The 27,679-nt window shown below is 27.6% G+C and overlaps 1 protein-coding gene across 3 annotated transcripts in view; it reads right to left on the bottom strand.

Moving 5' to 3' along the window:
* Positions 1-13,562: 13,562 nt before the first annotated feature.
* The window catches only part of LOC122503552 (protein RUFY3), a 43,343-nt gene continuing 29,226 nt past the window's right edge, over positions 13,563-27,679 (bottom strand). For all 3 annotated transcript variants that reach the window (XM_043614148.1, XM_043614132.1, XM_043614141.1), the window contains exon 12: positions 13,563-14,075. In XM_043614148.1, the coding sequence (XP_043470083.1) occupies positions 13,935-14,075 (141 nt within the window). In that variant the 3' untranslated portion in view covers positions 13,563-13,934. The remainder of the gene's footprint in view (positions 14,076-27,679) is intronic.

Raw genomic sequence — 27,679 nt, forward strand, 5'->3', positions numbered from 1 at the left:
TTCCACGTCAAGTGACCCAGGTCAAAAATTTACATGGAATATTTGAAAAATTTGTAGTTTCTGTAAAACAAAACGAAAATACGTTTTCTATTTTGGGTTTTGCTGCTGTTTTTCAACACTTTCTAATAGTGTGAACAAATGTAGAGAAAAAAAATTATTTGACCTTGAAAAATTAAATTAAAAAATAAAATTTCATTTTTTTATCAAATGGGCAGTTTTTATTTTTTTAAAAAAAAATTTATCATAAAGGTGAGGTTTTTTCCTAAAAAAAATATATAGGTCAAAACGTGGGACAAGAACTTTTAACTGGTCAAATTAAGCATTTACTTCTGCCGTGCACCGTCCCACAGTGGAATTTTTTTTACAATTTACTATTAAAAAATGTCTATAGCTTACAATTTTTAACCGATTTGAGTGTTCTTTGTCTTAAATTAAAGGGGAATAAATTCTTAAGACATCCTTCGAGGCCGATTCTGGAGATTTTAATTATTTATAATTTTTTTTAAATCAAAGTTAACAAATTAATACACTTTTTTAAAAAAGGAGGTTTATTTTCTTATTCCGTTGATGCACGTGATCTAAATAAATTTAAATTCATCCAATATGACCACCAGATAATTAATAAAGCATAAAATAATTTATTTCAATTGTTATAAACAATATATAGCCCAACAACGAGCAGGGGCGGTGGATTGCAGAAGTAAATGTTTATTTTGACCAGTTAAAAGTTCTTGTCCCACGTTTTGACCTATACATTTTTTTTAGGAAAAAACCTCACCTTTATGATAAAAATTTTTTTTTAAAAATAAAAACTGTCCATTTGATGAAAAAATGAAATTTTATTTTTTAATTTAATTTTTCAAGGTCAAACATTTTTTTTCTCTACATTTGATTACACCATTAGAAAGTGTTGAAAAACAGCAGAAAACCCCAAAATAGAAAACGTATTTTCGTTTTGTTTTAAAGAAACTACAAATTTTTCAAATATTCCATGTTAGACCAAAAATTTAAACTTTGACCCCCTCCAGTTTTTATATTTGTTTAAATAAATTAATAATATTTGGTATTTTTAATTGTATCTAATAGGACTACTGTTTTTGCAAAATTTTTACCCGATCCCAAACATTTAAAATTTTGACCTGGGTCACTTAACGTGGAACCCGTCATATATTTATAAATATATATATATATATATTCTATATATAGAAAAAAATGCGAATGGTAAAAACAACCACATATGAGTAGTTACCCCCACAGCACCGAAATTATCCTAAAAATTTATTAAATATTTACTTGCAATATTCGGAAGATTTAATTGCAATGTTTATTGAAAATTGTGTAAAGATTTAAATGTCCTGATTAAATAAATGTTTAGCGCGAAACTTTCCTGAACATTTCAATAAAATCTTCGCCTAATTATAATTATAACTAGGCGAAAATATCATTTAAATGTTCAGGAAATTGTCACACTAAACATTTATTTAATCGAGACATTTAAATCTTTATAAAATTTCCACTAAACTTTTCAGTTAAATATGCCGAACATTGCAAGTAAATATTTAATAAATTTTTAGGAAAATTTCGGTGCTATGGGGGTAGAAAAAAAGTAATTAAAACTATCATATTCAGCAGCATTTTAACTACATTTCCTCAGTTAGTGGAACTAAAATTAAGTAGTTGGTTTTATGTAGTTAAAATTACCACTTTATATAGTTGAAATAACTAGCAGATGGTTGTAAATGACTCAGAAATAGTGCAGTAATAAAAGATACTGTTAAAAATAGTTAATTTCACTATTGTGCTAGTAGAAATAACTATTTTGTATTAGTTACGAACAAAACTAAAAAGAATTCGATTTTTTAAAATTAATCGTTGGATAAGTGTGATATCTTTTTACAGCCTACCATATTCAATTTTTAATCCCCACCTCTATCTCAAAACCAACCTCTAAGCTAAATCAACATATTAAATATTGCCCTATTATTTCTTGTTTTTTATAAAACTTCGTTTATAAAGGTTTTTGGGGTCGCTAATTACAGATCTGAAGTCAATTTTTAGAAATTCAAAATGGCATATCCAAAATGTCGGACAAATTTAAAAAAAATTATTTGATTTTTATAAAAAGTTTTTTAAAAAATTTAAATTTAAAATTTCTGACAAATTTAAAAAAAATTAATATTACTATAAAATTGAAATTTATTATATTCCGAATTTTAATATGGATCTGTATTCCTTATTTCTAAAACTAATTTTGTATTAACGATAGAACTAGTTTTGAAGATAAGGAACACAGATCAAAATTTTAATTCGGCATATTATAAATTTCAATTTCATAAAAATCTAAATTTTTTTAAATTTGTCCGAAATTTTGAATTTTATAGAACTAACTTCAAATTCATATTCCACAAGTCCGAAATAACCGTGTTTATCAAGTGTTATAAAAATCGGATGATTTTTTAAAAAACTTCCGCCATTTTGGGTATGCCATTTTGAATTTCTAAAAAATGACTTCAAATCTGTAATTATCGACCCCAAAAACCCTTATATAGGAAGTTTTATAAAAATCAGAAAATCATAGAGCAATACTCAATATGTTGATTTAGCTTAGGGGTTGGTTTTGAGATAAGGGTTGGGGTTAAACATTGATTCAATAGGTCCTCAACTGAATTTAAAAAGCTATATTGACTACAGCAAAGTAGTAAAAAGAACTAAGAATGTTCTTTTTAAATAGTAAGTTTAATTTTTTCTGTAACTAGTAAAAAGTGGATAATTTTACTACAGAAATTCTGAAAATGACTATTTTTAACAGTACTTTTAACTATTGCATTATTGTTGAGTCATTTAAAATCATATACTGGCTATATTTCAACTAAGTCCTTAAGCTGGAAAAATTAGTTACTGCAACTAAATGGAGTTGTTAACATGACTGAATATAAGAAGAATGTCCTGAAGTACAATGCCAGTCATCGTAGCGTGCGTGCGGCATTTAGGGATTTTTCTCTGTTAGGTAGGTAGGTAGGTAGGTAGGAAGAAAATATAAAAAAATGGACCTCAATAATAATAAAAAACAAATAAATAATTTCATTTCACTACTTTAAATAGTTAATTTAACTATTTTTTACAGTTGTTTCAACTACAATTTGTTACGGGCGACTATAGGAACTATGAAAATGTAGTTACTACAACTAAATGAAGCAGTTAGTATGATTAAGAACAAATAGTTAAGATAACTGTTTTAGTAGTTAAATTTACTGTAAAAAATGATATTTATTACTACATTTTACAGTTAGACTAACTATTTTGTCATAGTTCTTTTTACTAAATAATGTTACGGGTGCCTCCTGGAACTACAGGAAATAGTAAAAAAGTAGTCAAATTTACCAGGTTTTTTTTGTGTGTTTAGAGAATCAGAACAATGTCATGTATTAAGGGCAGATAAACAAGACACAAAGCAAAAAATATTTACCACCTCAGAAAATATCTAATAACAATAAGAAACTTCAAGACTCACAAGAATGACAAAAGAAGAAAAAATAGATAAAAGGAAAATTAACTATATTACAATAATTATTAGTCATTTAAAATCATATACTGGCTATATTTCAACTAAGTCCTTAAGCTGGAAAAATTAGTCAGTCTGCTATAAGATCATGTTTGGAGCAATTCCACTGATGGATGTCCATTGTCAAGAATAATGTAAATTGTTGACAGACCTAGTCCTAGTAGTTATGCATTTTACTAAAGAACAGCCAAAGAGCAAAAAAGGTTGGATCCTTAAATCATATTGAAAGTAAAAAGCAGAAAAGAAGGACGAGTATCGAGCCACAATAAGCTAGGTTGCAAAAGATGAATTTACATAATAAAAAGTTTTAACTATTGATTCAAGTAAAAGAAGTGTTTTTCTACACTGTAAAAAAATATTAACGAGCTGGAACTTACAAAGAGTTAGATACATCAGTCAACCTTTCAAGCGACGGATGAGTAGTAGGGTGTCCCAAAAAAATAAAAAGTTTTTTTTTATTGGGTCTCATCCCCTAAAATTCTTTCAAATTGTGTAAAAATAAGAACACAATATTTGGAAATAAAAAATTTTAATATTAACCCGTGGTTCAGAGCCTTTGAACCATAAAAACGCTAAAAATGTAGTGTTTTTTCATTTTTAACATAAATATAAATGTCAAAATATAATGAATAGGGTGTCATTGTAAAGATAATTAAATTACCTTTTGATCCATATGTCATAGTATAAGATTCAATGAAAATTAAGAGTGTTACAGTCGATTAAAGATTAAATTTCATGAAAATTTTGATGATTTTTATTTTTTAGACACTCAAGTAACTTGTACTTTTTTTACATTAAACAGTAAAAAATATTTAGGTTTTAATTTTTTTATTGAGAGTCTGTAACATTACGAAAATTTTTAGCCCTTGTGGACCTCGATTTGATTGAAAATGACAATTATACACTAGATTTAGTGAACGAAACTATTTTTTTTATTCTTATCATTCCTTCAACATTTGGAGCAAAAATTGAAACAATAAATTTAGATATAACTACTAAACTTACTAAAATCAGTGATAAAAAAATACTGAAGTCGCTGATTTAGAGTCCAATGTCAGTTTTTCAAATTTCAAAATGGCGGAGAACTTCATAAAAGTCGATCGAATTCGTCTCAAAATCGGGTAACGGATTTTGAGACGAATTTAATCGACGATTAAATTACGGATTTTTGTAATGTTACAGACTCTCAATAAAAAAATTAAAATCTAAATATTTTTTACTGTTTAATGTGAAGAAAGTACTAGTTACTTAAGTGTCTAAAAACCATCAAAATTTTCATGAAATTTGATCTTTAATCAACTGTAACACTCTTAATTTTCATTGAATCTTATACTATGACATATGGATCGAAAGGTAATTTAATTATCTTTACAATGACACCCTAATCATTATATTTTTACATTTATATTTATGTTAAAAATGAAAAAACACTAAATTTTTAACGCTTTTATGGTCCAAAGGCTCTGAACCACGGGTTAATATTAAAATTTTTTATTTCCAAATATTGTGTTCTTATTTTTACACAAATTGAAAGATTTTTAGGGGATGAGACCCAATAAAAAAAAACTTTTTATTTTTTTGGGACACCCTAATGAGTAGGTCTTCTTGATTTTTGGGCATAGTTTATCTTGCAAAAGTAAGGAATTCATAGCTTTCGAAAGTGTTTTTTCTTTTCTCTTACTCTGACAGTGGTTGAAAACTCGTATGCTGAGCTAGAGGCGTTTACGTATTGCTAAGTAAGTTGCAGTCCTCAACTCGGGTAGTTACCTGCAGAGTAATAAGAGATTAGTAGGGTCCCACTCCTTACCAAGGGGTCTATTTCGGTTATCACAATCCGAGTAGGTTTGTAGGAAAGGGTTATCATACCTTGTCGCTGATGGCCAGTCAGTCTCTTGACTACGTTATGTTTGTATGCGATCTTTGAAGGTCCTATATAGGAAAGTCCTATATAAAAAGGTCTTTAGCGGAAAACCTAGACGACTTCTGCCATTTTGGGAAATAATATTAAATAGTTTATACTGGTAAGCGGGCTGTGGGAGTAGTTCTGTATAGTAAGGTCTTTCACGTAAAACCTAGTTGGCCTATGTCATTTTGGGACAGAGTATTTTCATGTATTTTTAAGAAATTCATTCTCTTCGGAGATCTTTATGAAAATGAATTGTATACATGCAAGATTGCAAAAAGCCCTAAAACTCCGCTGTCCCCACAGAGTTTTTTTTACAGTTTGTCGCTGTCTAATGGAGTGCAACAGAAGCCGCAAGATATTCGCAAAAAGCAAGATTACCAAAAGCAAGTGATTGTCCTAGGATCCAATAAATGTGAAAAGAAGTTCGCATTTGCAGACACCGAACAAGAGAAGGCGAACAGACTGAAGAAATAAGGACGCATAAAGATAAGCTTTATGTCGTGTAGGGGCGTTAGATTCTTTGTCGCCTTGGATACGCACAGATAGGAAAAATGTTGTAAGGCGTCAGATAGATCAACTGCCTGTTTAAAGTGTGGTGAAAATTATCACATGTTCGTAGATTGTAGGAAGAGTCCATGCTGCTTCTTATGTAAAGTGTAATTATTCAGTTAAATTTAAGTTTTTGGGTATGTAAAACCACCCTAAAGTTCAGTTACAGTAAAATTAAGATTATAGTTCCAGAATTATTGTTGATTTATGAAAATTTAGTTTGAGATTAAAGTTTTGTATTTAATTGTTTTAAAGTAGTTTGAAAAAAAGTGTTACAGTATATATATATATATATATATATATATATATATATATATATATATGATGAATGCAATGAAAATAATAATTATGAAAGTATATCTGCTTATAATTATCCTAATCTTCTTTTTAAAATACCAGACGAAAATAAAATATTACCAATTGCTATTCCATTAGACATTGTTTTTCCTCTTTACCTGTCATTGAAAGAATAAAGAATTTAACACAACTTAAAGATATTTTTAGTTTATTCGGATGACATTTGTATTAAAAAATACATCAACAATTTTTTTATCATGTTTTCCAAATAATAAATAACTGCGGGATATCGAAATTTTAGTCCCTTGGCGAAAGCTTTTTGAAAATCTTGGCACGTGCGCGTCTAAGGTCTGTGTCATATGATCTCAAATTTCAAACATACGTTCTCATGGAATCAAAAAGCGTTCACTTGGGAATTAAAAATTGAATATCTTGGTTATTTCTAAATTGAAAACTTAGATCAAAAATATGAATAATGATTTTATTAGTTTTAGTTATGAAGTAATAATATAAAAAACCGTCGATCGCTCGGTGTCAATTTTGTAATAAGAAATAAAAACGATTCGATTTTGATTTTACTTCCACCGCATTTCAATTTTTTCACTAGACACGTGTTTTTTAATAACAGTTTGTGTCGATATGTCAAAACTCGTAAAAGAGGTTTTTTTTTTACAAATTCTTGGTTGATTGAAATATTTAATTTTTCTTTTAACTTTTATTGCATTTTTCAAGTAGAAACCTTACTTTTCTTTTTCATAAAGAATGATTTAGTAAGGTACTGGGGGGCATTTGAATAATAAACTAATCATTAATTAATTGTTTTAAATATTTATTTATTTACTGAGAAGTATTTTTATTTATTTATAGTACGAACTGTCTTTTGTTTTATTTTCTAATTCTATATTAATTTCATTTTAAAATCTTAGGATAAATTGGAAGCTTTATTTCATCAGATGTAACACAGCGAAGCATAAAATAGATCTGATGGAAATTGCGTTCCGATAATATTTAATTTCCTTCAAAAATAATAGAACAATGATACAACAAAAAGCATTATTTTATTTCTTATTAAAAAAATAAATGCAAATACCCTCTCTCTGTGTGATTATTTTCTGCAATATAATGCCAAATAATTTTCAACTTGGAAACTTTTCATTTCAATGTATACATATATACTAAAAAAAGCACAAAGCACCGGCGCGTCGCATCTTTTAATGGATTATAAAATGCATTTGGTTCAGAGAACACTGTCAATAGCTTTTCGCTTCCTTGGTTTTCAATAAGACTAACGCCGGTTCTTATACTCAATCAATCAAATCAATAAATGATAACTCTACTGTTATACGTCTCATCAAGAATAATATATTATAATCTTTCATTTTTATATTAAAAACTGTAGTTGTAGAAAAGGATTTATATTTATTTCTAGAAAAAAGAATAGTATTCTCCGCCGTCTGTTACAAAATAACATGAAAGCTGCCCGTTTGGCATGTTCATTTCAGATTTTCGTTTAATGCAACAAGAATGTGAAACACGCCACAAAAACATTAATAAGCTTTGTTATTGCACAATTTTTATATTCGAGCAGATTTAACGGACAATTATTCTACAGAAATCTCTAAGAAATATTTGACGTCTTTCATTATTAATTATATTTCTGAAAAAATCTTTTTTTATATTAAAATAATTTATATGTTATGTACATAATAGTAATAATTTTATTTATATTTCTTGATGTTTATCACAGAAATTTTTTATATACTATAATTTGATAAGAAAATTCACTAATTCCTAGGACACTTGTGACACATTATTATTAGATAGAGTTGTAGGAGAATATTTATTTAGACAACAGTCTAAGTTTACTTTATACCATTTTTTAAATAAAATTAGCAATTTTAAAAATAATAAAACGTAAAAATTTGTAATTCAAATTTATTTTCATAAAAATAAAATATTAATTGGAATATAGTTTTAATAGTATTATAACTATAATAATCATATATTCTGACACAGAGAATTCAGGGAAAAGTCAGGGATTTTTATTAAAAGTACTGGAAAAAATTAAATTTTTAGAATTCATAAGATAGTTTGTGAGCTAGCTCACAAATTATGAAATTATTATTATTATGTTCAAAATTGAAAAGATATCTCGTCAAAATCCCAATTATCTTTATAAATAATAAAATTCTTCTTCAAAATTCAATTATTTTCAAAAAATTTCCTCATTTCAATAATTTAAAATTTTCAATATCTTTGCTATTTTCATAAAACTACCTAAAAGAAATTAATAATTAAAAAAAAATTTTAATAAAATTGTACGCAAACATTTAATTATTATATAATATAATTATTTAAATTAGTATTTTATAAATAAAAAGAAGTTAGTGTTATTTTTGAATAATTTTGCAATTAAAGAAATTCGTAGATAAATGTAACAGAACATTTTTTTTTGTAAAATTTTTTTTTTAATTTTCTTAAAATTCAAAAATTTCCATTTCATTTTCAATTAAAATTTATAAATTTTATTTATAAACATCATAGTTTCGTCATAGTTATTAAAAAAATTAAATTATAAATAAATTTTATTAAATATTTCCGACATGAATTATAACAAAACAAAAAACTTGTCACCTAAGAAAAAGTAATTAAATGACAATAAAACAATTTAAATAATTATAAAACGACACCCTACGATCGATAGAAAACAACGTACATAAAAGTAAATATAGTTGAGCTTTACCAAGTTGACCATAATCATTCCATAATCATCCCAGAATTTGTTATTTGTTAATTAATTATTAAAATTCAAAATAACCTTGCTTTCCGCTCGGCATGCAACAAATTATATTTTCATAATAAAAAATAAATTATTAACAAATAAATATTGTCGATAATTCAAATAGTCGATTGTAACGTAGAATAAAATTTTTTTCCAACAAAATATCTAAAAAAAAATTTATAAAATAAAAATGACTTTTAATCTCAAAAAAAGCGAAATTTTTTTAAAAACTTTTTAATCTATATTATATATTTATTATATTTGTCAGAAAATTGCTTCTCTTTTATTGGAGATAAAATTTTGTTATTGAGATTACCAGACATTAAGGGGAACCTTAAAGATATTCGTTAATTACACTTGCCGTCAAAATTACGACTACATGCTGCTCGTGTCGATCGTTTAAAACCACAAAATCGATACAGTGCTGAGGATCGATTTCAATTTACCCTCGTTAAGCGCAGCACGCGTTCATGGCTAACGAGCTTTCGAAAGTCGTATAGCCGACAAGTTGGCTCGCGAGGTTCAAAACTTATTCCTAATATCTGTAACAAACCTGTAATCTGGCCCAGTAAAATATAAATCCTCCACAGTTTTACTATACAGCTTACGTTTCGAAAATTAGAAAATAAGAAAATATATTGATTATGAGTATTATTCGAATTAACATTCTTTCTTAATTTTCATGAAATTCTTCAATATTATTAAAAACTCATTATTGTAAAAAACAATTATTATAAACAATTATTATTTAAATACTATTTTTTACATAAAATATGTTTTCTTAAAATTAAAAATTAAAGTACCTAAAGATTTTCTTTTTAAATTTTTAACTAGCAACAATTCGGGCGCTAAAGCGCGCGGCTAACTTCTTACTACCCTTTTTAAATAAAATTAGCAATTTTAAAAATAATAGAATTTAAAAATTTTATAAATTAAATTTTTTTTGAAAACACTAAAAAAATTCAATTTTGGAGAAATTACAAATAGTTGCAGAAATTCAATTATTTAAAAAAAAAATTCTTATAACATTCAACTATGTTTAAAATTTGAAAAAAATTCTAGTAAAAATCTCAATTATGTTTATAAATAACAAAAATTCTTCTCCAAAGTTCAATTATTTTCATAAATGTCAAAAAAATTCTTGTCCTAATTTCAATTATTTCCAAAAAAAATTTCTAATTTCAATGATTTTCAATATCTACTGTTTTAATAAAATTTCACAAAAGGAATTCAATTATTTAAAAAAAATTTTAATAAAATTGTATGCAAACATTTAATTATTTTCATAAATAATAAAAATTTCACAGGAATTCAATTATTTTCATAAATAATAAAATTTTTTTAAGGAATTCAATTATTATTTTTATAAAATATAATTCAAAATTCTAGAAAATAATAATTGAATTAAAATGATGAAAATAATTTTGGTGAAGTTACAGTAACAATATTTTTATAATATAAAATAATGATTTTATCTCTCGGTCATCTTTAATTATTAGAATTATTAAATAATTAATAATTAATAGGATGAATTGATTGATTGATAATTAATAATTGATAATTATTAAATAATTATCAAAATAATTCAATTATTTAAAGAAATTTTGATAAAATTCTGGACAAGTATTCAATTATTTTCATAAATAATAAAAATTTCACAGGAATTTAATTATTTAAAATAGAATTTGCATACATTTTTTCGAAAAAAAAAGAATTATTTAAAAATTTTTGTAAAATTCTTCTCAATAATTCAATTATTTTCATAAATAAACTAAAATTCTTATTGAGAAATGAATTTTCAGAAACATTCAATTATTTAATAAATTAATTATTTTTGTATTTAAGTAATTGAATTTGCTTAGAAATTTCTAATAAAAATTGATTTAAAAATGGATTTTAGTTAAAACTAGCAACAATTCGGGTGCTAAAGCGCGCGGCTAACTTCTTACTACCCTTTTTAAATAAAATTAGCAATTTTAAAAATAATAGAATTTTAAAAATTTCTAATTTAAATTTTTGTTGAAAACACTAAAAAAAATTCAATTTTGGAGAAATTACAAATAATTTCAGAAATTCGATTATTTAAAAAAAAAATTGTTCTTATAAAATTCTACTATGTTTAAAATTTGAAAAAAATTCTAGTAAAAATCCCAATTATCTTTATAAATAACAAAATTCTTCTCCAAAGTTCAATTATTTTCATTAATTTCAAAAAAATTCTTCTCCTGCTAATTTAAATTATTTTCATAAATAATAATTTTTTTTTTAAGAATTCAATTATTATTTTTATAAAAAATAATTCAAAATTCTAGAAAATAATAATTGAATTAAAATGAAAATAATTTTGATGAAGTTACAATAACAATTTGAAATTTTTGAATGTGTTAATTCCTGTGAAAAATCCTGTTTCAAAAATAAGATTAAAAATAAGAATTTTGCAAATATTTTTTTTCTTTTTCAAAAACGAAATAATAATTTTGCTAAAAAAATTGTGATTAATAAACAAAAATAATGCAAAATAAATCAATTTTCTATTTCTTAATCACAGCTTTTAAAAATTTTCTAATTTTGTTTAGAAGTAAAGAACAAAAATCTGCATAATTTCAATTTGACAAAACATAATATTTAACAAAATTTTAGTCTTTTAATGGAAAGAAGTGAAAAAAATTCTGATGATTTCTATTTGTCATTACAATTTTGAATTAATTATAAAATAAAAATAATTATAACATAATATACAATATATCTAACGATAAAAAAAATAAAAGTATAAACAAAAGACAACTTCAGAGTATGAGGGACAGAAAAAGTGAATGAATGAAAGAACATGCAAATTATTATAGTTAATTAATTAATTAAAAATTAAAATTTGAACTGAAATGATCAGGCAATTAAAAAAACAACAGAACATCGTATTTAAAAATATTTTGTATTTTATTACTTTGATAAAGACTTTATCCAAATTATATAATAGGTGCACATACAATCACATTTTGTTAACAAATTTATTAAATACTTTCGCAAATAACAAATTTCAGAGCATTCAGACAGTAATCTTCTCGTCTTTCGGGACCCTTTAAGCCAAAGCTTTCATGGAAGTAGAACGTAAACGTTTTTCTTAAAAGCTCTCTAAACCCGTGTACAGTGTACGGAAAATAATTTACTCGTCAAAAAGATCGTTTCTTTTATTCATTGGCAGCAAGAGGTTCGTTTAATCAAAAAAAAAGAAAAAAAATCCCCACATGTAATTCTCATAAACAATTTCACTTTTAATTGCAAAATAAATTTTTTCAACCACTTTCCTTTCATATCTTTACATTTGTTTCCAAGCTCATAGTTCAATTGATAAATAATATAAATTTTCTCTTAAACAATATTAACAGTTTAAAAAATTTTATATTCTTTGAATTTGTAATTTTTCTTGTTAATTTACAATTGGGTTTTTTTAAATCCCTCAATTTTTTTGTAGTATTTTTTCTAAGAACAAACATTCTTAGAAATAAAAAATAATTAAAAAATTTGTCTATTTGTCATGATTTCTATAAAAAATATGTACAAAAGTAGGGTTTTCAGTTAGAAATTTTTTTTTACACATTTTCACTTTATAGTGCGTGAGTTTTTTTTTTTGATTTGGTAAATATTTGTTAATAAGATTTTCTACTAGAAGTGTATGACTTTAGGCATCATAAAAAAAGCTCTCGTCAATAATTCACACAATTTGCATACATATCAAGCAGGCTCATAAAATTCGAAATAATTTAAATAACTCTAGACAGCTATACTAACTTTAACTAGTTTTCAAAAAATCTTAATTCTAAATTTTCTTTTTTTAATAAAAATTTTAAATTAAATAATTTTACTCGTAGCAATATAACTAATTCGAGAATATCAGTGTTGATTTCAAGAAGGCAACACTAAAAAAGCGTATATAGTAATTTTCCTCTAATAAAATTAATAATATCTTGATAACTTGTATATATTATTAAATTACAAAATTATGCCGTAAATTTGCAAAATCAGTTTAAACAAATAAATAAATTATTTTGCAATTAGGACCAAAGATATCAAATATATAAATATATATGCTATGTTTATACTTGTATACATATGCACTTTAACACCAGTATTTGCTTTCAGAAATCGACTAGTTTGAAGTCACGCGATTTCCTTTGCAAACTGTTACTTGTTCGCGACATAAATAATTTACAATGTCAATTTCCTCCCCCCCCCCTCAAATGTTCATAGTCACGAATTTGAAAAAAATCGTTCTCTGATATCAATCTAAAAATTAGTTGTATAGAAGGCAATTAGATTTTTAATTTTGTAACATTAAAATAATTGTAATGGAAATATTTAATATTTCAAAAAAAGATGTATGTATATAACTTTATAACAAAAAATTTCATTCTACTTTAATTTACATAGATTAAAAATAAAATTTGATCAACTCTCGACAAAAAAAAAAGAAGAGAAAGAAAAAGAAATAAAATGTTGACTATTTGCTGATGTAAAAAACGTGATGGAAAATATGTTTTATGTAAAATATATGGTGATGTATTATCGCGACGTCTTCATTCAACGCTCAGGCGAGGCTTTTCAGGCCTGTGTTGGCAAGTTGAGCGGAATTGAAATCCCGTTCTTTCGCAACCCTTCGTGCTTACATCGTAAATCCCCCAAAATCCAGGGAATGAAAGCCTAGTCGTTGCCTTCGTGAAATTTTTGCATTCACATTGTATACAGTATGAACTTGTTGTTGAAGTGATATTTTATACACAGATATCATTCTCTATATATACATTTAAATATAAATATATATTTGTAGATATAATTATATTGTATTAATGAAGAATAGAATAACGGCCGACCAATGAAATATGACAATCGTCACATACTCGAACTGGTTTCGCTGAATTCAGTAATGCTATTGTGTTGTCACTGCAGGCATTACAAAAAATATTCCCGCAATTTCGACAATGGTGCTGTAACATAAAAATTTAGTTTTAATTTATTTTAATTTATTTTTTTTGTTTTCTGTTACTTTCTTTGTTTTTGGCCAAACAATACTGATAAATAATAAACAAATATATACGCTGCATAAATATATGAATTATAATTCATAAAAAAACTTAAAAAAATCCAGACATGAGGGGAATTGAACCCTAGACTCAAGACTACAAATTAAATAACAAGTCCACTGAGATACTTATTCAAGATGAGTAATTAATCAAATCCAGAACTTTCTATAGTCATTAAAAAATTAAATGAAAAACATTGTCTCTATTAAATAAGAATCAAAGTGCACAATTTTTCTTAAATACAACTTTTGCTTTAGGAGACAAAATAATTCAGAGATGAAAAAATACTCTATAAAACGTACAAGCATTTTCACTTTCTCAAAAAAAGAAATTCCTTAGATGTAGTTTATGTATCGAGTCTGACTATAAACCACCCTTACCACTTAAGTAGATGACGTATTTTATATTCAGACACATATTTTCTCAAACCCAGATTTCCATAAGATAATTAAACATTTGTCTTGTCTTGTAATCGTTCCCAAGAGAATGTGAAACCACTTTGATTTTTTTCTAAAAGTCTACTTCTTCTTTCTATACTAGTCGCACGTAGAAAATAAACTAAATTCAAAATTGCAATATATAAGAATATCTTTTTTATATTTTATATACCTATTTAAAGAGAATAATATATTTGACATGTGATTTGTTTTTATTTTTTAATATTAATATTTTATAATCTCTCTATATATATATATATATATATACTTATTCTCGAAAAAGTGAAATGTGAACGTTTGTACCTCCCAAAGGAAGTGAGCTTCATTATTTCTAGCTTACTGGAAATAATGAAAAAGAACATGCATAATGGAGCGTACAGAAGAACGTTTTACTTTCAATATAGAAAAGAAAATGTGATCGATAAATTAAAAATGATATCGTATCTATTCTTTTTTTCTCAAAGAACATCCTGTGCAACGAAACGTTAAGTACTTTATAATTCATATATTTTCACTGATTTTATTCTTTTTGTGCATTTATTTCGGCGTCGTGAAAAACCGCAATGGAACATGTACACAGGGTGTCCTGAAAGTATAATTGTATGAAAAACGTATAATTAAAACTGTTGATGTTTTAATGCATAATGGCGATATTTTTAATTTTTTAACGTAATGGAAATTTAATGACTTTTTAGTTTTTACTTAGTTTGAGGACTAATTTCGGCACTTAGAAATCAATAGAAAAATTCTTGAATCATCATTTTTTATGTTTTCATATGCTTATTACTCGGGGGTTATTGGGGTTGCTGATTTCGAATCTGAGGTTCAATTTTAAAAATTCAAAATGGCGGTCCCAATATGGCGGATGAATTTTTAAATACTCATTGGATTCGGTTGAAAATGTTTTCAGTGTCAATGCCTAATTTTGCAAATGTTTTGCCAACCAACATAACTAGACGCTAATTAAAAAAGAAAAAGAAAAAAACTACTACTACTTTTGTAGTAAAACATTTCTCGTTAAGCATTTCTGGTAACTAATCTAATCAATTTTAAGAATTTTATACTTTAGGGTGAAATTAAAAAAAAAATTAAACTAGTCTTCATTTTGAAGCCGCCATTTTAATTTTTAATTTTTTCTATGATCCTATCTTGTAGCTTGTTAGATATTTCTGTGACGTTATTTGCAACATTTTCTAGCATTTTATAGTAAAAAGAATTAACTATAATTAACTATAATAATTTGAATGTTCTTTTATTCTTTCATTCATTCACTTTTTCTGTCCCTCACACTCTGAAGTTGTCTTTTGTTTATACTTTTATTTTTTTTATCGTTGGATATATTGAATATTATATCATTATGTTATAATTATTTTTATTTTATAATTAATTCAAAATTGTAATGACAAATAGAAATCATCAGAATTTTTTTCACTTATTTTCAATAAAAGACTAAAATTTTGTTAAATATTATGTTTTGTCAAATTGAAATTATGCAGATTTTTATTCTTTACATCTAAACAAAATTAGAAAATTGTTAAACAACTGTGATTAAGAAATAGAAAATTTATTTATTTTGCATTATTTTTGTTTATGAATCACAATTTTTTTAACAAAATTATTATTTTGTTTTAGAAAAAGAAGAAAAATATTTGCAAAATTCCTATTTTTAATCTTATTTTTGGAACAGGATTGATTTTCCACAGGAAGTAAGACATTCAAAAATTTTAAATTCAAACCTTTTTGAAATTAAACAAATTATAAAAAATTGTTATAAAACATGAAGATATTCTATTTCTTCATGTTTTCTAATAATTAAAGATGACCAAGTAATAAAAATGATTATTTTATATTATAAGAATATTGTTACTGTAACTTCATCAAAATTATTTCCATCATTTTAATTCAATTATTATTTTCAAGAATTTTAAATTATTTTTTATGAAAATAGTAATTGAATTTCTTAAAACAATTTTATTATTTATGAAAATAATTAAATATTTGCATACAATTTTATTAAAAATTTTTTTAAATAATTGAATTCTTTTTGAGAAATTTATTAAAATAGTAGATATTGAAAATCATTGAAATTAGAAAAATTTTTAAAAATAATTGAAATTAGGACACGAATTTTTTTTTACTTATGAAAATAATTGAACTTTGGAGCAGAATTTTCTTATTTATAAAGATAATTGGGATTTTCATGAGAATTTTTTTCAAATTTTTAACATAGTTGAATTTTATAAGAAGAAATTTATTTTTTTTTTTAATAATTAAATTACTGCAATGGTATTTGTAATTTCTCCAAAATTGAATTTTTTTTTTTAACAAAAATTTAAATTAGAAAATTTTTAAATTCTATTATTTTTAAAATTGCTAATTTTATTTTAAAAAAAGCAGGAAGAAGTTAGCCGCGCGAATTGTTGCTAGTTTTATATTAAATGAAAACTGGAAAAAATCAGACTTTTTTAGAAAAAACAATAACTTTTTTGTTTAGAATTTTATGATCTTTTTCATTTTGCTATTCGGTAGAACCCATATAAAAACATAAGAAATCATAGTTGCAGAATTTTTCTATTGACTTCTAAGTGCGGAAATTAGTCCTCAAGCTTTATGTCAAAATTTTGTACATTTGGGCGTTAATGGGTTAAAAAAATGTTAAAGTGAAAGTGCAAATGAAAAATTATTGAAGTGAAAGTGAAAGCAAAAATTAAATTCTTTAACAGTCAAAATGAAAGTGAAATTGTGTCAAACTGAAAGTAGAAGTTGAAATGAAAGTGAAAATAAAAAATAATACAACGCAAAATGGATGTTTATTTTTAATATTATTTTAATTTTTAAGTATTTTTATTTTTTTCTTTCACTTTGAACTGGAATTCTATAAAAGTGAAGGTAAAATTAAAAATTTAAATCTGTTAAACCATAAGAAGAACTAAAAAATTAAAATAAAATTCTGTCACAGTGAAGTTTAAAGTCAAAATTAAAGAGGAAAAAAATATAAAGGTCTGTCTAAGTGAAAGTGAGTATGAAAATGATAATGAATGTCATAATGAAAGTGTAAGTCGAAATGAAATCACAAAATCTACCATAATAGAAAATTTTAGTCATTGCTTAAATATTTCTTTAATTCTGTATTTTGTAACACCCGGTAGTCTCAGTTTCAGATACTTTTCTTTATCGACGTGAATTTTACGCCGAAAATTGAATTTTCACAAATAAGATGGGACACCTTCATATCATGGAACGACGTTAATGTACCGGGTGCAAGGGAAGGGCTCGAATAATATCGTTCCGATAACCGATTCCGCCCAGCAAGTTAATTATTGAACCGTCCCATGAGGGTGACTTATGACTGAGGCATACAGACTAGATTAGTGTCTGCAACTTTGCGCTGCCAAGCCTCAACCTTGCCATATACTTCCTTATCTATACCGGCAGTCCGGATGCTTACAGACACTCAAGAAGGATGTATAAATCAGACTGCGATCAAAATCAAGAATTACTAGTGGCCCTCTCCAGCTCTGCTACATTTCAGTTGAGCAAAACATTACTTATCTCGATATTTTCACCGTCTTGACTTGCAAAAAAAATAGTTAACATCTTTTTTATACTTTCCAGATAGAAATATTCTTATTTTACTATTTGCAGCGCAAGCTTGCACTGAGAGTTTACTGCAAGTTTACATATTAATTGGGAAAATGAATTCGGAGTAGTGGATTTCTGAATGGTAGTCAGTTTATCTAATATAAAAATTAAAAGTGAACATTAATAAATTTGTTACAGATAATAATTTTAATTGATAGTTGATGTTATGATTTTTATTCGCATGGTTTTTTTATACGCTTCAGTATTTTTATTTCTTCTATTTCCATAATCCGCAACGAAACTAAAAGATATTTTTCAATCAAAATTTCGTTCATATCAATTTCACGATTTCGCTATTCGTCACAAAGTGATTTTGTTTAAATTATTTTCTCCTTTTTCCCCAGTTATTTCAAAGAAATTTTTATTTGAAAAAAATTTATTTATTGTATTTCAATATCGACAGTTCAATTTTCTCTAATATCACAATGTTTGAAAATTTATTGCCAATTTAAAAAAAAAATAACTAAAATCCATGATTTGAAAATCATTGTAGAATGTAGAAAATTGTAAATAAAAAAAAATTAAAGAAAGCTTAGGCATTGAAAAGAAGTGAATACCTCTTTCGCTAAGTGTAACAACATTTTAATTTCTTTTATACTATTTCAAGGCAGATTTGAAAAAGTAATGATACAGGGAATAGCCTTTTGCATACTTTTGCATGTAAAAATACTCAAGCTTACGTCCGTTCCGCTTTTTTTCAGGTGGACTTCCTGACACCCCCACTGAATCTCCACGTAGTCATGCTGCTTGACAAGCAACTTGCACCTACCAGGGAATATTACCTGCAGTTACCTTTTGAGGGCCGCGTTTTGTATTAAACAGTATGGTAATATTCCCCCTGGCTCGAAAAATGAGTAACAAGGATGGCATGAAGTCTGCCTTGTTATTATGCAATAACTTACCACTGCACCTCGCGTAAAAAGCTGAACGTCCTGAATACCGCGATCTAAACTTGTTTTATGGGACGGCCAACATCTCTATCACGAATAGAATATGCATATATGTAGACTCTTATCACAAACTCACACACATACAGGTGTACACATAAACACTTGAATGAAAATGCACTCGTGCGCGTGTACGTATATGGATTTCTATATATGTACATGTATATAGTGCATATCTATATATAGTGACGAGAAACGATCGTGCAATAACGTTATTGGTCCCGTTGGGCGTGAACCAAGGAAAATCTCGTTTGAACGATCTCAAAGCCTTACTCCTAGACGTGATTACCTGGAATATGTTCCTAGATAGCTTCAAAAAAACATCATTGACACGCTTCGAAAATTCAACGTCAGTAAAACAATCTCGAACATTGTGCAATGCGACACTTTTTTTTATTGTCGTTAACAAAATTCTACTTTTTGAAATTGTCGACGATCCCTGAAATGAGTTTGTTAAATTCAATAGAACTTACTATTCCAAAGCATAGAGTTAAATAGTTATGGCACAATCGCAATTTTTATTTACAAAATAGAGTATTTTTGCTTTGTTTCCTAATCGATAATTCTCATATATTTTAATTTTTATTGTTTCTGTATATATATTAGTACTATTTCTATCGTTGCAGTAATCAACGTGAACAGAAAAATGACGCGTCAATGAGCGCGCAACATACACTCTCCACTTGCTTTATATAACCAATAGCATTCGTTCGGAAATTATTTTGAAATATAAATTCAAATTTATTTGCTAAAGAGTCGAATGCACAGAGGCATTTCTACATACATCGAAGTCGCATTGTTTTTAAACAAAAGCTAAGTATTCCTATTTATCTTGTAATGTAAACACGAAAATTTATAAACAGAATATAATAGTAAATGTAAGCAAATTACGAAAATTAAAATATTACTACACGTTAGGGCGAAAAAATATCGTGCTCGAGGCGCAGCTCTCGAGTGTGCCCGCAGCCAATCGGCTCCCGTGCGCTCCTCACCGCTTGGAAAGAGTATTTGACACGAACAATGCTCAAACCGTAAGAAAAGAGATTTTCACCCCAAGCAGGATCAAATCCACATTTTCAACCTGTCCTTTCAGGTCTTGCGCTTATACGTAAAAATCGACACAGGACTGTTTACAATTCGATAAGTATATTTTAGAGAATGATTTGTATGAATATAAAGTGCTTTAATCACAATCCAGCACCGTTCATCGTTACGCACGTCGCTGGTAATTACCATCAGTCAATAAGTCCGTAATTTAGGGGAGTGTGTCTAGGTATGAGACGGGTTTTGTTTTTGACCCATAAATTGTAAATGAGTAAACGAAATTGTAAATAAAATATACGGTTCGAGAAGTAACTTAAATACGCAAATTCTATTCAAAGAAAGTATAGTGTTCATATGGACTCAAAAAAAGTTATGATCAATTTTCTATGATTTCAATTTTTTGTCTAGTGAAAAAATTGAAATGCGGTGGAAGTCAAATCAAAATCAAATAAATTTACGTAATCGACCCCCTAAATTAGGCAGAATTTTCCACTCAATGACTTCGACTTGTCTTAATAAAAAAAGTGCCACCCGATGCAAAATGCTTCTTTGCGGTAGTTCTTTGTGCTCAACGAGTTCTTGCGAAGTCGACCGTCTGTTTATCGTGAACATGGGGCAAACGTGAAATAAAGAAATGGGAATAATTTAAACCAACTCATAAATTCAAAGCCTTGTCAATTACTCTCTCCCTTTCTATCGTGTATTCGACAATCTGTGCAGCCCTTCCGGCAAACTTAGAATTCCTTTGTCTGATCCATCCTAATAGCAAAATGATAAGTTCGAAGCTATAGATAGTCGGATTAAATAGCCGCGAAAATATTAAATATCCGAAACGAGTAATGATAAAAAAAATGTAGTAGAGTGGTTTACATTGTTCTATTGAAAAAGATTCTCAACTCTAAATGATAAATTAATATCCTACTGAATTTGATACACATACAACAAATAAATTCATTTATGAGGCCGTTATATATATACTATAACATATATCACTGACAAAACTATTTTAAAACTTTTTTTAGGGTGGCTTTTTTTCCAGAGAATGCCTCTCATGTGAGAAGAGTCTCTCCAGTAGGGTTGTGACACTATTTCAATTTTTGACCGGAGTCATTAGTTTTGTTAAGTGAAAACAAATGTGCCCGCCTGAGGGAAGAATTGTAGCCTCGAGAACGATCTTCTTGCCTTCTGTTCAGTTCGGTAGGAATTAAAGAAACTATATACGTAAATAAATTTTATTCAACATTTAGTACTATAAAACAACATCTTACCCACACAAAAGGTTTACTCTTAAGTTCGACCAAGGAGCGACACAATTTTAGGTTAGAGCATGTGACGCAAGAACCAATGTTTTTGCAACAGCACTAAAGGTTATAGGTTAATATTTTGTAGCCCGGATATTTGGTCCATAAAGTAGCTAAAGTCCATAAACTAACTATGTAGCGCGAAAAAAAGTATACCTCCAAAATTATTTGCACCACGCTGTAATCAGTAACTTACGCAAAAAAGGTGGCATAAGGTGCGTATCACAGTGGCGTGTTGCATAAATAATGAAAAACAAAAGCAAATTTAACACGGTAGAAATATGCTGAAAAGTATTGCAGCAACTATTAAATCTTATGCATATTGAAAATTATCATTAGAGCAGCAAATGAAAAATCCTACTTTTCTTCTGTTTTGAAAATTTTGAACAATAAACACCATCCAAAGTTGCTCTTTATTTTTTTAAAAAACCAGCCTCTATAAATGTTAATAACCATAGGCGACTTCAAATGCCAAACATTGTAGTCTCTAGAAGACTAAACCAACTGCAAACGCCGAATCCCTAAATCAATACTTGGCACTCAAAGCCCGATACACCAACCAGAATAGGTTTCCAAATAAAATTACATTTATTACCCGACTCTATGATGTTGTTCTTCCCCTTCAATTAGAAAGAATAAATGATAAATCTGCAGGCAAAACAGCTACCCAATGTAGGAGGAAATTCAGTTGAACCCTCTGCCTACTCATGTGATTGTTATCTTCTAAAATTGTCTATTTGGACGCCTGGTGAGAACTATGAAAATTACATTTAAGAGCGCTAGAATGAGTATAAGTCAGTAGCGTAGGAAGAGGATGAACCACGATGTTACTCTAATACTATCAGTCCAAAATTTGGGATCACTTGTCGATTTTTGATCATTTATCAAACGTTGTCATCCACCTTCCACAATTCCATAAAAATAACAGATATTGTTAAACGAAAAAGGTCATTATCTAAAGTTGGCTTCTAGTAGAGAAAAATATGGGAAACTCGTTGGACCCATGCATTTTCAGTGACACTCTACTCTTTCTAAAAATTTTGAAAGGGAAACATAGCGAGAGCTTTATACGAGGACCCTACGATGTCCTAGAGAACTTTTATTTGACAATCATAATTTTAGGTTACTTTGCATATATTATTTAATATAAATAACAACATTAATAAATCGGATATATTATTTAGTATTATAAACTTTTAAAGAGGAGCAACATAAATTAAAAATTTTAAAGTTACTACAAATATGATTAGTACACTGTAAAAAATTTAGGGAGTTAACGGACTCGGGAGTTGGGAATTAAATTTTTCGAGTTAAAAATCAACTCCAAAAGAGAGTTAATTTCTAACTCCCTTCATTCAACACCCGCGCGAGTTATTTTTTCCATGGGGAGTTAGCATTTGGGTGTTAAATTTTAACTCTCTTTATTTAACTCCCCTGGCATTTATCCCCTGGTATTTAACTCTCCAATGGGTGCGACTTTTATAGAATCCCCTGGGGAGTTAAAATTTAACTCCCTTTTTTTACAGTGTAATCTTTTTGAAAGCGTTACAAATAATAGTTTTATCATTGAGTATGTAAATTGGTTAAAGTTTGTTATTATTACATTCCAATACATATACGTATAATAAATATAATAATATTATTAATAAAAATAAATAACACAACCTGAAATATTGTGTACAAGCCGGATAAGGCATACGTGGAAAGGTAATGTTCCAAAAACTTTTAAGGGTTAAATGAAAGAAATATTTTTTTTCTAAATATTTACATAGATAAAGTAAAAGATCCTACACAAGACCAAGAATTGATAAACAGAGTTATTATGGTTTGTGTGATTTAGGCAAAAGAGCGGTGTTACGGCCTAACTCCGTAACTTTTTATATTGTTAATACCTTTTTTTAATTATACTTAAACTAAAATTACATGCAACAATTACACACAACACGAGATTTTGTTAAACATTGTAAAAACATTTACACAAAAACAACCCTTTGTAATTTCACAAAAAGGACATTCTTCTTTTTGAATATCTTAATCCAAAATACTTTAATCGGATAAAAATCTAATTCTATATTTAATAGATTTAATGGAATTTAACATTCCTTTAAGTTTCACAATTTTGAGGTGAAAAACCTAAGAATATAACACGGTATTTCTTAATAAATTCCTTTTCTTGGACAAACAGTTTGTTGACCCTTGGAGAAATATCTAGAAAAAATAAAAGAATAAATTGCCCAATATAAGGAGTGGTGCATCCAAGTCACTAAACTCGGATCACACCACTGCCCAAATCTGCAAGCTTGTAGAATTGGCTTGGCAACAGTCAAGTGCAATGAACTTAACATACGATTTCCCCACTAAATCGTCTTTCAATAAAATTGATTAAAACTGGGAAATCTGGGCAGTTTAAGCCAGGCCGTTGTAGCCGGCAGTTAGCCCGGGCAGTTTAGGCCTGCAGTTTTAGTCCAGGCCATTGTAGCCTGCAGTTCAAGTCCGGCAATTGGCCGTGTTGATCGTGAAGATCAGAGTTAAAGTTTAGATCCCTGAGCAAGGGATTTTCTCAAAAGTTATAAGGGTTTAATAAAAGGTTTGATCAGAAAAGTGAATTTTAATCGAGAATAAATATAAATAATTAAAAAGTAAAGAAAGGTTAAATTTAAGAGTTATATTGAAATATAAAAATAATAAAAGTGACAAGTGAAAGAATTAAAGAATTAAGAAGAAAATATTGAAAAAATAACAAAGTAAATAAACAGAGATATAAGAATTTGTGAAAGAAATATAAAATAAAAGAAATAAAAGAAAATATTGAAAATAAAGTCAATTAAAATAAATATAAAGTTTAGTGAGAGAAATATATAAAATAAAGAATTAAAAGTTAAATAACATTGAAAAAGTCTAGTATCAGCAAAATCAAAATAAAAGTAATTCTTAAAAAAAGTATTAATCTAAATATATTTTTAAAGACAGCCTTTATTTACGGGGTTCAGGTCTTAGAATTTGTGAAAAATTAAAAGGATTATTAAAGTTCATAACGAAATATCTATTTAGTGAACCTAGATTAGGTATTTCCTGAATCTTTCTATAAATCGACTTCAACTTAACGAAAAGCAGAACATTGGATTATTATTCGAAAGAGATTGAATTACTGAGTAGTGAGTATAAAAGTCTTACACCACATAACACACACTACAATTTCATTCACACGTATACAAAGTACTCTATTTTACACACGTAAAAATTAGATTATTTGTACTAGGGACTTTTGGGCAAAATATACAATTAATTGTTTTCATCTTAATATTGCATTTTAATTTAAACATCCTAATAATTTTCCTATCTTCTCATTTTACTCAAGAGTAGGGTTCTCAACTTCTTAGTTGAATCAATAACTAAGTAGAGGGGGAATCCACTACCTTAACAATTTCTTTTGTTCGAAGGACACGTGAGTTAAAGTTTTAAAAATTAATCTTTTAAAATTAAATATTAAATTTCTAAATCCTACTTTAACAAGCGGGTCACAACATTTTTTTAAATGACACTCTAAGTATTGTAAATAATACATTGAAAAAGTGTAGAAAATGTCGATGGAATTTGGTAGTTAGCAAACCTCATTGTTGTAAGAACACAAATCATGTGAATCATTTAGTAACACATATATTAAAGAAGATCTTTCAACGAAACAAAAAGAGCAATTAGTTGGTCAAATAATTAGAAACATGGCTGATTCGACATATGAGTCTAAGGAAAGTAATCCTCAACAGTTGAGAAAATCTCAAAACCATGAATGATTCTTACACCACCACAACATCTTCAGTAGAATTAAAAGAATGTGGAGAATGGTAAATCAAGTATTAACCCTTAAACCGCACACTTCCGAATCCATCCTTAAACCGCACACTGGGTGTGCGACACCCGGGGACTTTAAAGTGTGTTTTTCAAGCTGGAAAAGGATATTATGGTTCAGAAAAATTCTCTTATGTAGCTCAGTACATCTATTTTGAAGGAAAATAAGTTTTATAATGATTTATTTAATCTTAATAATTAAAAAAATGTTTTTTAAAACTATTGAAATCACCTTAAACCGAAAACTGGGTATCAGCCACCCAGAAATTTTTCGCTGTTAATTTCATAAAGTTATCAAATACACAAAGACACTTGGAAGACTAATGTCCCTCACGGAACATAAAGTTAAGTACAAAATGTGTTATTCAATAGCGACATATGTTCAATTTTTACGACTTTAAACGAAATATTAGAGTAAAAAGCTAGAATATGGGTGTCGCACACCCAGGGTGCGGTTTAAGGGTTAAATACTTCAAAAACTGTGCAAATATTACGATATTTTCTGAACAAGATGATGGTACTGAAATTTTAGATACCACCAGAATTACATCTCTTAATTGGTGTTGTAAATATTCTTTTTGACAAAATGCTCTTAGAATTTGAAGATGTCAGTTTCCTATGGGCGAAGAAATGCAACGTAACTCGCAGGTTTATTTATAGATCTCAGTCACTTACGGGAAACTCATGCAAAACGTTATTAGATAAGACAGATCTGTTGCGCTAAATATGCAGTATCAACTGTCTAAAATATGTCAAGTGTTTTGATGACTTTAAAACTATTGTGTATTCGTGTTTCTCTTCGACCCTCGATGCTAATTACAAAATCCATTTCTAACTTCAAAGGAAGTTATTGTAATTTGGACATTTCTGGGACCTTAAAAGTTCATGCTGTATTTTTCCATGTTTTTCAGTTTTGTCATTCAAGTAGTACTGATTTAGTGCGAAGCACATTTCATCTGGGTCTCTTTGAAGATCTCTATGAAAATGAATTATATATGCGAGGTCGCGAAAAGTCCCGAATCTTTGCGGTCCCTATCGAGTTTTCCTTACAGTGTGTCGATATCAGCAGTCAGTAACTCGTGGGCCATGAATTAAAAAGGCACAATTATTAATCAAGAGCTTCCATTGCTGTGTAAACGTAGAGTCAAGTATGTATGTGTGTTTGAATAGTTGTATAAATTGTACTGTAAATTTAAATTGTTATTAAATAAAGTTGGTCAATTGTTATACCCTTTAAATCAACGTCAGTCAGTTGACCAGTGAAATTTACTCCTATCTGTTCGTCTTATTTAACAAGAGCTGCTGCAGCTCTTATTAAGTTATATCTTTATTTGAGGGCACTGCTGGAAGTATGCAAAGTCGAACATCTAAAGAATTACTCTTCAATTTGCAATAGATGTAATGGATCTACTAATCGGGAATTTTTTTATGAGTGTCGTCATGTCCTTGCACACCTGTTGTAGAATTGCCTTTAAATGTTGAAAGTAGATCAGATATACTTCATGCTTAGTTTTATCTGTGGATAATCTTTATTGCCGGTTGTACAAGGCTTATCTTTACGATCCAGAGTTTAGAACTCTTTGATCTACATTCACTTATTTACTGAGGTCTTTAAACTCCAAATCAGCAATAAATTTAAGAATGGAATAAAAAAGTAACCATTTTACAAATTGCTTAGTTACTATTGTAATTGAAACTCTCGAATCGATTATGAAATTTTAATTTGCATGATTGTCGCGTCTTTGACTAGCTGAAAACAAAACGATTGTACATTCAGATGCTTTAATGCTGTCCTTCTGATTTGACGGAATTTGACATACGAATGTTTATTCATGTCATGAAACATATTGACAGAAATCACACGACTTTTCAAAATCTATTAATAAGTAAAACTTAGAAAATATGAAGATGCAGAAGATTCATTATATGGGCCTGGAATAGACGATTCAATGTAAGTTGAAAAAAAATTTTTTGACTATGAGTAAAGTGTTTAAAGTCGGTGAGCAAGATTTCTCGAAAACGGTTGAATCGATCAGTCTCAGAATTCAAGACAAAGTTTTTTAATTATATTTTTTAGTGATTAATTTTTAAATTGAAATACTCAACAGTTTTCTCAGAAAACATTCCTAAAATATCGACTTTTTTCGACTGTCTAACTGGATGTAACCCCTTAAATTAAAAGTTTCAAGAATTTTTACTTTGAAACAGTATATCTTATTTCGAACTATCGAAATTTGTTCTGAGAGCAACTACAGTCTTGAGTAACACTGAAATCCCAAGAATACAATACA

This window comes from Leptopilina heterotoma, unplaced genomic scaffold (genome assembly GCF_015476425.1).
Source record: "Leptopilina heterotoma isolate Lh14 unplaced genomic scaffold, ASM1547642v1 Lhet_11, whole genome shotgun sequence".
In the NCBI taxonomy this organism is placed as follows: domain Eukaryota; kingdom Metazoa; phylum Arthropoda; class Insecta; order Hymenoptera; family Figitidae; genus Leptopilina; species Leptopilina heterotoma.